Source organism: Varanus komodoensis, unplaced genomic scaffold (genome assembly GCF_004798865.1).
Source record: "Varanus komodoensis strain SLA01 unplaced genomic scaffold, ASM479886v1 scaffold6_4, whole genome shotgun sequence".
NCBI classification, from domain to species: Eukaryota; Metazoa; Chordata; class Lepidosauria; order Squamata; family Varanidae; genus Varanus; species Varanus komodoensis.
The window spans coordinates 10014172-10026396 of NW_025336347.1; the positions used below are offsets into that span (position 1 = coordinate 10014172).

At 42.5% G+C, this 12225-nt stretch overlaps 1 protein-coding gene across 1 annotated transcript in view; it reads left to right on the top strand.

Moving 5' to 3' along the window:
* The window catches only part of FRMD4B (FERM domain containing 4B), a 157188-nt gene that overhangs the window by 103059 nt on the left and 41904 nt on the right, over positions 1-12225 (top strand). Inside the window, exons 9-11 of the mRNA XM_044451765.1 lie at positions 628-693; positions 2526-2583; positions 5258-5344. Coding sequence (XP_044307700.1) covers positions 628-693; positions 2526-2583; positions 5258-5344 — 211 coding nt within the window. The remainder of the gene's footprint in view (positions 1-627; positions 694-2525; positions 2584-5257; positions 5345-12225) is intronic.

A 12225-nucleotide genomic window follows, 5' to 3' on the forward strand; every position in this document is an offset into this window, starting at 1 on the left:
TCTGCATATTTTTACCAAACTTCTGTTTTTTGTGTTGATGCCTTGCCAACTGTCTTAACATATAGGCCCAATTTGTAGCTCATAACAATTATTTGAAATGGTGGGTTGTGAGCAAAGCAACATGCCAGTGCAAGAGAGGAAGAATCAATACTTAGTTTATTTTAGGGTTGTTGCTCTTGCTTTTTGGGGCAGAGACAGGCCAGAGGTCTAGATTTGGATGCAACACTAAACGACCCTGACAAAGATTCCTGCTTCAAATGAGAGTAACCAGACAGCATACAGCAGTGTGCTGCTCCATTCATGACAATCCACAACTTAAAATTCTGATTCCTCATGGTGTGCAGACTAGACCATTCTGTGCTAGCAGTGGGACACCTTACCATGTTGCATAAAATATACCAGGATTAATTGCAGAGCCCAGCATTGTGCATTAAGGGGACAGGCACATCAATTTGTTTTGTGTAATGAACTGCAAGATTCAGTCCTTGAATTAGCAGAAAGTGTATGCTTCATAAAGAGATTCTATGGCATGCCTTTGTGTATATGAAATGGGTTTCTGAGTGTCATCAAATGTTATTTGGTATTAAACAATTCTGTCTCTCTTAATGGACTATTCTTGTTCTGCAGTGAGGACAGAGTCATTGAGCATTATATAAAAAATAAGGGGCTGACCAGAGGACAAGCGATCGTTCAGTAAGTGTTTTGTTTGGCTTGTGTGGGGAGCAGTGGCATATGCAGGCGGCTTCAGTGATAATCTGATTGATTGATCCAGTGCTAAACCAGTCGGTGTTACAGGCTGGTGTTCAGTGCTAGCATGAATGAAACAAGGTGTGCTTGTTAACATCTTGCAGAGGCACAGAACCCTATTCTGGCCCTGTTGGCATTCTGCAGTTCAAAAGATCTTCAGGCCATTTCCCTTCAGATCGCCACTTCCACCTATACCCATGACTTCCTTTATACTAAAGACACATTTATCAGCAAAGAATGCCTTTTGTAATCTGGAGCATAACCAGGAACTAATCTAACAGCAGAAGCTTTATAAACCAAGGAGTAAATGCTGTTAGATTAGAGTAAATGGCTGCTTAGCTGGTTAGATCTCTTTTTCTGGTTACATCTCTCTGATATTATATGTATTTTACCATTCAATTTTATGTTATATGGCTATGAAGTTGGCTAGATACATTTACAATGCAAGTGTATTCAGGAGAAAGAAGAATGTCCTATTCCTTAGAGCTGAACTTTGAAAATATTTCAGATCCCCATTGTAGAGAGCTCAGCCACTAGGACTGAAGCCAGGTTTTCAATGGAACTTATTCATTATACAGACAAGTAGAAGATGGTAAACACCTGGCAAACCTAGCTATAATATAGCTCAAATTAGATTTTTAAATAACATAAAATTAATTCCATTATACTGAGTTATTTGAAAATATGATTATGCTGATTCTTACTATGCTTGAATTCATTTGTAAAAAGATTTAAAACATAAGCATCAACTGATCTGTTCTAATAATGAAGGGCTAGTATCCAGTGGTTGCCTAATGCTAGTGCTAGTGATGTTGCGCTAGTGCACTGGTGACGAACCTATGGCATGTGTGCCATAGCGGGCACACAGAGCCCTTTTTGTCAGCACCCGAGCCAAGTCGCCCCAGTGTCACCCCAGCAACTGAGCATTGGATAACAGCACACATAGGGGCCATGCGCATGCTCGGACAGGAGTAGCAATGCCGTCACAAGCCGCGATTCATGAGCCACATCTCATCTGAGCTTTCACATCACCGGTCAATGTGCTGGCAAGGAGATGTATATATGTGCTTCGACTGGCTGTGAGTTGTTTTTTCTGAACTAAAACCTCAGTTTTCAGGTTTTATTGTAGTGTTGGCACTTTGCGATAAATAAGTGGGTTTTGAGTTGCAGTTTGGGCACTCGGTCTCTAAAAGGTTCACCATCACTATGCTAGTGTAAAGCAATACCTGTGCAATGTAACTAGCACAACCAGGAAATTGTTCATCTGCTGTTGAAATTTGTTTCCATTAGCAAATTGCAGCTTTTTCACTGGCAGTATTACATTGCACAAGGGTTAGTTTGTGGTAACTATAGCGGTGACTGACAAAAGCTTGTGTGCTGTGTTGGGTAGAGCACTAGACTGGGAACCCCGAACTTTGGGCACTGGCTAGCTTTGGGCCAGTCACTCACTCTCAGTCACAGGATTGTTATTGTGAGGATAAAATCGAGCCATGGAAGCTGCCTTGGCTTCCTCACTAGAGGGAAAAGGGGAGCATATAAATGCAATGCACAATAGTGATGATGGTGCTGGTGATGATGATGATGACGATGACATGCTAACATTGCATCACTAGCTGAAAGACTACTGGGTACCACCCAGAATCCTTAGCGAGAAAGCCCTCTGTTGTTGTGCTGAAACAAACTTAAATATGAATCTAAACCCTTTGGTCAGGGGATATGTGTACATAGAAGCCTTTACAGAAGAACGGCTTCATTGACTTGTGAATCTGTCTGCATAGGTACATGAAAGTGGTTGAAGCTCTGCCTACATATGGAGTCCATTACTATGGAGTAAAGGTCAGTAAACAGTGCAAGCCAACATGCGTACTTCGTTTATTATATGCAGCTGTATGTTTGAATGAGCCGTTCGCCTGGAAAAGGCTGAGGGAATGATGGTGGAAGCCACATGGTTTGCGTATGGAAGTTCTCAGGTTTGGCTCTTGGCTTCTCCAGTTGAAAAGATCAAGCAACAGGGGATGGGAAAAGTACCCTCCAGCTGTTTTGGAAGGCAATTCTTGTTTGTCCTGGTCAGCACGGCTAGTGATCATTAGCAGTGAACTTCCAGTTCAAAACATCTGGAGAGCACTAGGTTGGGGAAAGCTGCAGTAGGCACTGCTGGGCTATAATGACACATGGTGTGGCCTGGTATAAGGCAACTACCTCTGGTCCTGAAAAGTAATAGAAAATTAAGTATCAGAAAACTCTTGTTAACATGTTTTTTTGGGACTGAATATTGAGTCATAATATTCCCATGCCTTTTCCATGATAGCACAATTCCTATAATTTAATTAGACTGTGATCCTGCACAGGTTTAGACAGAAAAAATGTTATAGCTTCCAGCATGTCCCATCCAACATAGTTGGGACTTATAGGCCTTCTTTCTGTCTAAACTTGCATAGGATTGCACTCTTAGTTTTCATTCATTTTGTTTCCATTCCAATTAATTTAAATAAGCAATAATTTCTAGCTCTTACGATATTTTATGGCCCTCCAAAGAAACTCTATTTTCAGCCAAGGTCTGGACTCTTATAAAGGTTGTTCTCAAGGCATAAAAACACTGCCAAAAATGCGATGAAAGAAAAAGTACATAGTTACAGTATATAGTTTTCTTTTTCCATCAGATTTTTAAGAGAAATAAGTTAAAAGGAGTGGGGTTCACCATTGCTTATTTAGGCATGTCAAAGCAAAAGTGAATACTTCTGTGACCGATATGTGCCAGTTTGTTGACTTAAGTTTTGTGCCACAATAAAAATATTTTGGAACTTCACAGTCCTGAGCATCTTGTGTATGTCTAATGGTAGCATTGCCAATTCAATCCAATCCATTTCAATTCCGGGTTGTAACACCAACAAATGTGTAAGACACTGTACTGTAGGGTCTGTGCAAGGCACTGTAGGGTCATTTCCAAAGTTCACCAGGGGAGATCTTCTGAACAAATATGTGTGCATTTTTAGGGCAAAAAGATGATCCATGTGACTGCATCTCCATTTTCCTTTGCAAAAAGCAGCAGGGGATTGCAGGGGGTGGGATCTGTACCAGCAAAGCAATGACATGACCTCCACCATGCCATTGCACTGGATCCAAATTTCCCTCGTCTCACAGCTACTACAGGCAAAATTAAAGGGTGTCAGGAGATCTGCTAACATTTAGTTTGTTCCTTGGGCTCTCTGTGTGCCCTCATATTATTTGTAGTGATGATAAACATGAAGGGGCTCTAGGATGCTGTAATAATGTATTCATGGAGGCGAGCCAAGTGCTTCCATTCTAAACACTGAATACTGAGAAGCAGAAAGCTGCAGACATGCATCATAAAGATTAAGGTCAGTAAATGTGCCCACAGTTCAGTAGTAGTGGGCTAAAATATGATAACAAATAAGGCAATAGACAGAAGTATTCAATTGTTTCCAGAGTGACATTTAGAACGGAAGCATTTGGCTGCCCTCCATGAAAGCATTATTACAGAGTTCCATCAGCCCCAGCCAGCATGATCAATAGTCAGACATTCTGGAAGTTGTAGTCCAAGACTTTTGCAGGTCATGAGGTTATAGAAGGCTGTGCTAGTTTCCCTTTGCCACAGACTTCCAGGTGACCATAGTCAAACCACAGTCTCTCAGCCTCAGTCCCCCATCTACAAAAAATAAAACAAAACAACCCCTTAAGTAAGCCATCGTTTTATAATGCTGCATATTATTTTTTCTTGCTTGCAAAAGATCCCTGTGAAACTTAGAAGTCTTGTGAGCAGAAGACATTAGCCCTCCAAAAAGCTACTGTTTTACCTACTGCTTTTTTCACTGTTTTTCATATGTGCATATACAGTAGCAGTGGGAAACTTTTGGCTCTCTACAAACGTTGGCCTACAGTTCCAAAGAACTTTGGCTATTGGGTGGCAGAGAACTGAAAACTGCCATTATTCTCCCTAGGTAGCATACTTATTGACAAAGGAGAATGGGAGTTATAAGCAAAAAACATCTGGAGGGCCACAGGTATCCCATCCCTGATATAAAACAGTTCATGGAAGGTAGATTGCAGTCTTAAAAATACATTGGGGTGTATGCCCAAGTAAACATCCATAAGATTGCACTGCATGTGTTCGGAACCCATTATTTCCTTTCAACAGTGTTCCAGTGCAGCAATACTCAGGACACATCCTTGATCAAGTTTCTTTTATTATTGTTGTTTTACTGCCCACAGATTTTCCTCAACTTGTACACCACCTGTAGCCAGTGTTTCAAAGAATGCAGCTTCTCTTCCCTACTGTTTTCCGCCTGTTTGCACAGCATCTTCCAGCTGGGAAAGGAATGGCAGACCATTTTCAACAATAATCTTTGCTTGGTTGGTTGCAGGTGTGCTAACAAAGCGCTGGCTTCGTCTGCTTAACTTGCAGATACTTGTTGCCGGACAAAATAGCTAAATGTTATATCATCTCTGCAGCTCCTGACTCTTATTTAGGTCTTACCACTCTCTTCTTTAGGATAAACAAGGAATCCCCTGGTGGCTTGGAATCAGCTATAAAGGAATTGGCCAATACGATTTACAAGATAAAGTCAAGCCTAGAAAAGTAAGTCCATGTCTGTCTGTGTGTGTCTGTGTGTATAATGCAAATAGGTGTGTGAACACAAAGATGTGGGGGAAACAGTCAAAACCAACGTTTAGCCATTTTTCCTCTATTCTAGTCAGTTGGAGGATTAGAACTAGGAGTTTTGACAGAAGTAAAAAATATATCTTGGAGAAGGAATATCCCTCCTTATTCAGAATAGTTGAGGTGCTGGTAGTCACTGGGTACCAGCGATGCTTCTTGGGAGTCTTCTTTCAGATGTATGCAGAATAAATTTGTGGGGATGTCTTTTTAGGAAAGAGACTGAAATTGTAATGTTCAGGGTTCCTCTTGTTTATTGCAATAAAATGCAAAATGTAGAAGGAACAGCTCTTTTGCTAGGTCCCTTTGCTGATGGTAACTCGCACAACATATGCATTTTTATTATCCTTCCTATATGAGCCATGAACTTTGTGCGCTCTGCTGGGTGTGTTTATTGTGGCTCTCAAGGTCTTATCTAAATCCAGGTCTTATCTAAAGCAGCATTCTTTGGGGACTGGGAAGCCTCCCCCTTTCTCACATCAAAGCGTTGTGATACTGCTTGCAAAATTAGTCGTGCCTAACATTTTGAGGAAAGGGCAGTTTGACAGCTAGTCTCAAATCTTTGTATGCAACCTTCAGTGTAGCCTTTCGTTCACCATGTTTGATCTCTGGACATATGAGGCCCTGCACTGAATGCCCCAATGAACTGTGTGAGGCCATAATCACCAGGGAGAGAGACTTTTTCCGTAGTGACACCACACTGAACGGTGGAACTGCCTCCCCAGACAGTCTGCATGGCACCATCTTTATGGACTCACTGGCAGTAGGTGAAGACTTTATTGTTCACCCAGGTTTTTTAAAAAATAGCATGCATCTCTTAGTTTTAAAATCTCGTTGTGCTTTAAATTGCTTTCCTTGCTTTATATTGTATTTTGACCCATGTTACAAACCACTGTAAAGAATAATAATATCCAGACTACCAGCCAATATGATCTGGTTTGCATGATCAAATTAAACCACTGTGGCTTAAATAAAATAAGCCAATCAGTGCCAGGTGTCATTTCCTTCATTACATGGCTGGCGATGACTTGCCAAATTGCCTAAATCCAAGGAGCACGACTTGACTGTGGGGCAAACAATCCCCAGATAACGCAAGGTAGGGTTGTATCCTTTTCGAACATGCCATTTTACCCAGATTCAGATGACCCAACAAAGTGTGGCTAGTTCAGCACAAGCTGCCACCACTTCTTTAAGCCACCATGGTTTGTCTGACTGTGTTGATTGGTCCAGTGTGACAAGGACAGCCTGAAATGTCCCAATGCCACATTTTTGGAGGAAGTGCACCTCCCCACCCCCTGCACCAAAGAGCACAATGCAACCTTCCAGTTCTTCTCAGTTTGTCAGGATACGCCCCAGCCTCCAACCTGCACTGCTGGTTCAGACTAATAGACCATCAAACCTAACATCCTGCACCATACAGCAGCCAGCTAGATGACCCTGGGAAGCCCACAAGCAGGGCAAGAGTGCAGCATCCCTCCCCTGTTATTTCCCCCAAGCAAGGCAAACAAACAGGTGGGTCCTAACTTGCCCCAGAAGCAAACTTGTTGAAACTGAGGTTGCCGTACTTCCAGTACATTGTGAGAAGGCAAGACACACGGAAGAGGGCAATAATGCCAGGGCAAGTGGACCCAAGGCTGCCAAGGATGGGTCATTTTGGAGGGTCTTCATTTGTAGGGTTGCCATAAGTCAGAGATGACATGCAGCTGGTGTTCCCAGGCATACCATATATGGCCGCCTCCCTCCAGAAGTGCTAGACTACAGCTGCTGTCACCACAGCCATACTGGGAGGCGGTATGCTGTGGTAGGTTGGCATATGGACATGATGGCTCTGTAGGGCCACAATGTCTAATACCCACTGAATCTACCATGAATTGAGCTCATCCCTTCTTAGAGCCATCTAAGCTAGCAGGCATGGACACATCTTGTACAACAAACCCCACTATTATGAATGAATTGCTGGTGTCCCTGGGCTCTTGTATTGTGAGAGGGATAAGAACGTCATTCTTTCTACACTGCATATTTTTATAAACCTCTACCACCAGGCATTTTTTATAATTCCCCTCCACTCCCAATATTTTTTTCTAAGCCAAAAAGTTCCAGTTAAGTTCAAGTTTTAATCTTTTTCTAATAAAGAATAGGTTGCAACCTTTCCAATATGAGGATATAGTTACAGATAGACCTACAATAACAGTTCAGTTGGCCAAGGCAGAAAAACCCAGCTACAGTGTCTGTTTTGTGTTTCCTCCTTCCCTGGCCTCCACACAGTCACTGCTCTTCCATGGAATGCTTAGTGGTTTTCCTGGCAGATTCTCTGCAAATTTAAAAACTGCATGAGTTGTCAGAAGCTCACCTAATACAGCATTTTCTGGCAGGGAATTGCAGCGATGGGGAAAAGATGTACCTGTTCTATTTTTTGCACAGCAGTTAAGAGAAAAGGCAGCAATCATTTGTGAACAGAGGAGAAAACTAGGAGTTTCTACTTTGCAAGCATAACAGCATAGAAACAGACTATGCTTGTTTGTTTACAAGTCCATTCCATTAGGCATATAGTGTAATTCCTTCATATGATCAACTCAAAGATCACAAAAATGAGCAAGCATTCAGGATCTCTTTGTTAGGCTAGATATAACAAAAGGCTGGTTGGTGTTTTGGCTGATGAAGAGATTTGGAGATTGAATTGCTCTAATGAAGGTATTACATTATAGAGATTGCGGATTTTTTCCTGTAGCCGACATGACTGATTTTGTTAGTTTGCTTTTCATTCCATTAGGATTGTTTCCTCACTTGCTGCTATGATTTTAAGCATATTTGAAATGTGGCAGTGTAGCAGGTGAGTTTTCCAGGCAGGGAGAGTAGTAGTGTATCATAAACCTTTACCCACAGACTTTCTGGCTGTTCAGGTACTGCTAAAAACAGCACCTTCAAAGAACAGGAAATCACAATTAATTATGCATTATGCATGCAAGTTTTTCACCTATTTCAGGGAGATGCCAGTGAAGTCTCTGTTGCACTTCTGTCTGTTTAGCATGCAACCCTGATGGCAAGCCTTTTGCTACCTGAACAGCTCACAGGAGCAGAATAGGCCTGTTGCCCTGCCAAAGCGGAGGACCATGTGTTATCCCACTGCTTTCCTGAGCCACCTCCAACAGGGCTCATTCCTCCTTCCTTGGCACCTGGTGATGCAGGTAGCAGCTGTCCCAGCTTTATTCTTGAGCAAATCACAAGTACCTAGAATGAACCTGAGAGTCCTTTGAAACAGCTCATTTTCCCTGCTGGCTGTAGCAAGGAGACCTGCACATGTACTAATTACACCCCAAGGGAAACACTCCTTGTCTCTTCCCAGCCACACCTCTATGCCTTACATGCATATCCAAGCCAAAAGCTGGTTAATCTGCTGCTCTTCCTGATCCAGTGCATTTAAGGGTCAGCAGCTCTGACATGGTTCCTGCCAGTTACATATTTTGCTGATGGAGTATTGGGTGCCGCTGACTCCTTAGAATGCAGCCCAGGTTGTATGTATAGAAGCAACACACCAAGTATTCCAGAATAAGATGCTCTCAGAAGATCTTCCAAGATTGGGAGTTCCACATGTGCAGCACTGCTGCAGAGAATGTTTTCTCACGTTCCAGCAAGCCAAAGCAGAAGGACAGCTTTAGAGATACAGATTCTGATGGGAAAGTTCATGTTGGAGAAGAGAACAGCTGCTCCTTCCTATCTGTGCTGCACTTTCTTGACAGAACCCAAACGGGTTGTGTCCGACTCATTGTGACCTCATGGACAACACTCCTCCAGGCCTTCCTGTCCTCCACCATCCCCTGGAGTCCACTCAAGCTCACACCGACTGCTTCAGTGACTCCATCCAGCCACCTCACTCTCTGCCGTCCCCTTCCTCTTTTGCCCTCAGTTTTTTGCAGCATCAGGCTCTTCTCCAGGGAGTCCTTTCTTCTTGTTAGGTGGCCACAGTTTTTGAGCTTCATCTTGCACAATTGCACAGGAGCACAGCAGTGCAAGTCTGGAAACGGATCCTCAGTGAAGCAGTGTCAGCGGTACAGATGGTCAGAGTTTAACAAGTTCCAATTCTAAGCCTCCAAATAATTCCCCCCCTTTGCTCTGTCTTAACAGCTGTCAAAAGGTAAGCTGTAAGGCAAATATGCAAGTGACCTTTTCTCATGAAAAAGGGCTGTTAGAGGTTTTCACTTTGTTTTTTGCTATGAGAGTGCTCAGGGTCATGGCCATTTTGCTCATTTCCCTAAGGCTCTTGCTGCTTGGGAAAGTACAGAAGTGAATTCCACCTCAGAGGGGAAGAGATTTGAGTCCTCTTTAAAACGGAGTCTAACAGGGCAATGGGTGGTATTTGACTAAGTCATACACAAGAAAAATATCAGAATGACTTGTTGCCCTAAGACAAGGGATTATTGAGGAATCAGTTGGGGTTCATGCAACACATCAGCCCTTTGTGTAGTTGTATCATGTGTAGCCACTCAGTTTCAACTTTATTTATATATAGCCTTTCTAAGTACTAAACTTAAGGCAGTTTTAAACAAAGCTGGCAATATTTATAGCAGTGTAAAAAGTGGGTGGCAAAGAATTTATATACAATATTTCAGTATGCCTGTATTTTCTTTATCTGGTCATACAGAACAAACCAGCTAAACAAACAAGCTATACATTTGCAGAAAACCAGGAGCTTGGTGGATTTATTTTTATGTATTTTTGAATGTATATGGTGTGCCTTTGTGTCTAAGTAGCTTTTTAAAACAATTGTCTCATGCAACCCTTTGACCAAGCACCAGACTGAAAGAGGATTTGCTCTGTAGTATTAATCTGTTTAATATTATCCTGGTTTCCGTCTAAAAGGGATGTTGACAATTTTGGTACAACTCTGCTCATTCTTGGGCAAGATAACATGGTGTGTTACTGCTTAAAAGTATTGGGGTTCTACACTAGTATAGTGGGTAGAACAGCCTCCCCTAGCTAGTGCCTACATTTTTTTTGGACTGGCCTTGGGTCCCAAGACTCTTCACCATTGGCCATGTTGGCAAGAACTTTGGGAGCCAAAGTTCAAAACATCAGTTTTGTGCACCGGTTTCACAAAGGTTGGGTTCAAGCAAGATTTAGAAGACACTGGTTCAAGTCCTAGCTCAGCCCTGATGCTGAGATGGTCTTGGGCCAGTCACTATCTTAGATTATCTGAACAAGCCTGTGATACAGAATAGTGTGGCGGGAGAGTATGATGTACACCACTTTAAGCTCCTTAGAAGAGTCAGATACAAACCTTCATTGTTATGAAAAGTTAGCTGTAAATTCTTTTTGTTACTAATAATGTTTGCTTAAAAGTTCTCTTTAGCTCTATATGACTTAACATTGGATTAAAATATTTACATGGAATACGATCCTATAGAGGTTTAGTTAGCTCAGTGAGACTTACACTGAAGTAATTTGTGCATAGGCTTGCAGGCTTAAACACCATAGACATTTTTTACCAGATAAGGGCTAATAGTGGGAGAATCTGTGTTTGTAGGAAAGCATTGCCATATTTTAAGAACTAACTATGCATAAGGGAATGATTTCTCATGGAAAGTAAGAGTATCAGTGAGTACTAGTTATGATGTCAGTGTATTAATGTGCAGTATGACTCTGCATGCCAGTTCCTGGTGAACATGAGTGTGCTGTTTCATCCACGTCCTGCGTGCAAGCCACCAGTAGACTTATGGTTGACCACTGTGAGAACGGAATGGTGGATCTAGCACAGCTCTCTGTGTGTTCTTGACTTTTCACTGGGAACTTGTCCTGCAACGGACGGTTGGGTTTGTCTCCCTGCCTGTCCCCCAGCGAAAAAAAAAGCACTTCTCATTTCCCAAGGCAACACACACTTGTATGGAATACTGAAAGAGGTGAAAGGTGACAGAGCTGAAGGAGGAAAGGGAGATGGCAAGCTCTGATTGCCACCTTCTTCTGTAAACAGTGACTTCTCCTGAATAAAATTGAAAGAAGTCATGGAGGAAGAGATGGGAGTGCAAACAGTTTCTTTACGCAGAGGGCGGTTCTGTGTTTGCCATGCACAACAAACTGTAAAAGTAAGCAAAGGCAAGGAAGCTCAAGTGGTTGCAAGGCAAAAGAAACATTCATGTTTAGTAAGGGTGTGTGAGTTAGAGATGTACAGACACTGATGAGATTTGTGTATCAATTGGTGACAAACAGCTTATTTTGGCACACATGGTAAAGGCACCATCCAAAACCTTGGCTCAGTTTAGAACCTATGATGTGAACACCTGCAGTTGCCTAATGCTGTTATACCACTGGTCCATATGGATATTGTGCCAATCAGATCAATGGCCCATCCAGTTAGCATCATTTTTCTCATAATGGCTGGCAGATGCTTCAAGCAGAGCATGAAGGCCCATCATGGTTGTGACTCTCCCAGAATCTGGTACTTAGTACATACTACAGCTCTCATCATCCCCGGCCAAAAGAAGTCTGATCTAGCCCAACTAGCCACAGCTCTCTAGGGCAGTGGTGGGATACCTGTGGCCCTCCAAGTGTAGTTGGACTCTGCACTGTATCAGCCCCAGGCAGCATGTTTAGTGGTCAAGGATTTCAGACTGTTCCTTTCATCAGACAATTTCCCCCCCAAGGGAAGGTAGAGTGCCCAAGACTCTTAAAAGAAGAGTTTTAGCCTAGTCTTCTCTCACACACATGTGCATATAGGAGATTCGTTATGACATCTCCATTTATGTTCATAAGTAGAACACTGTCAGAAGGACAAGCTCTAAATGTGTAGGTCAACCCTTAGAACCAATCCA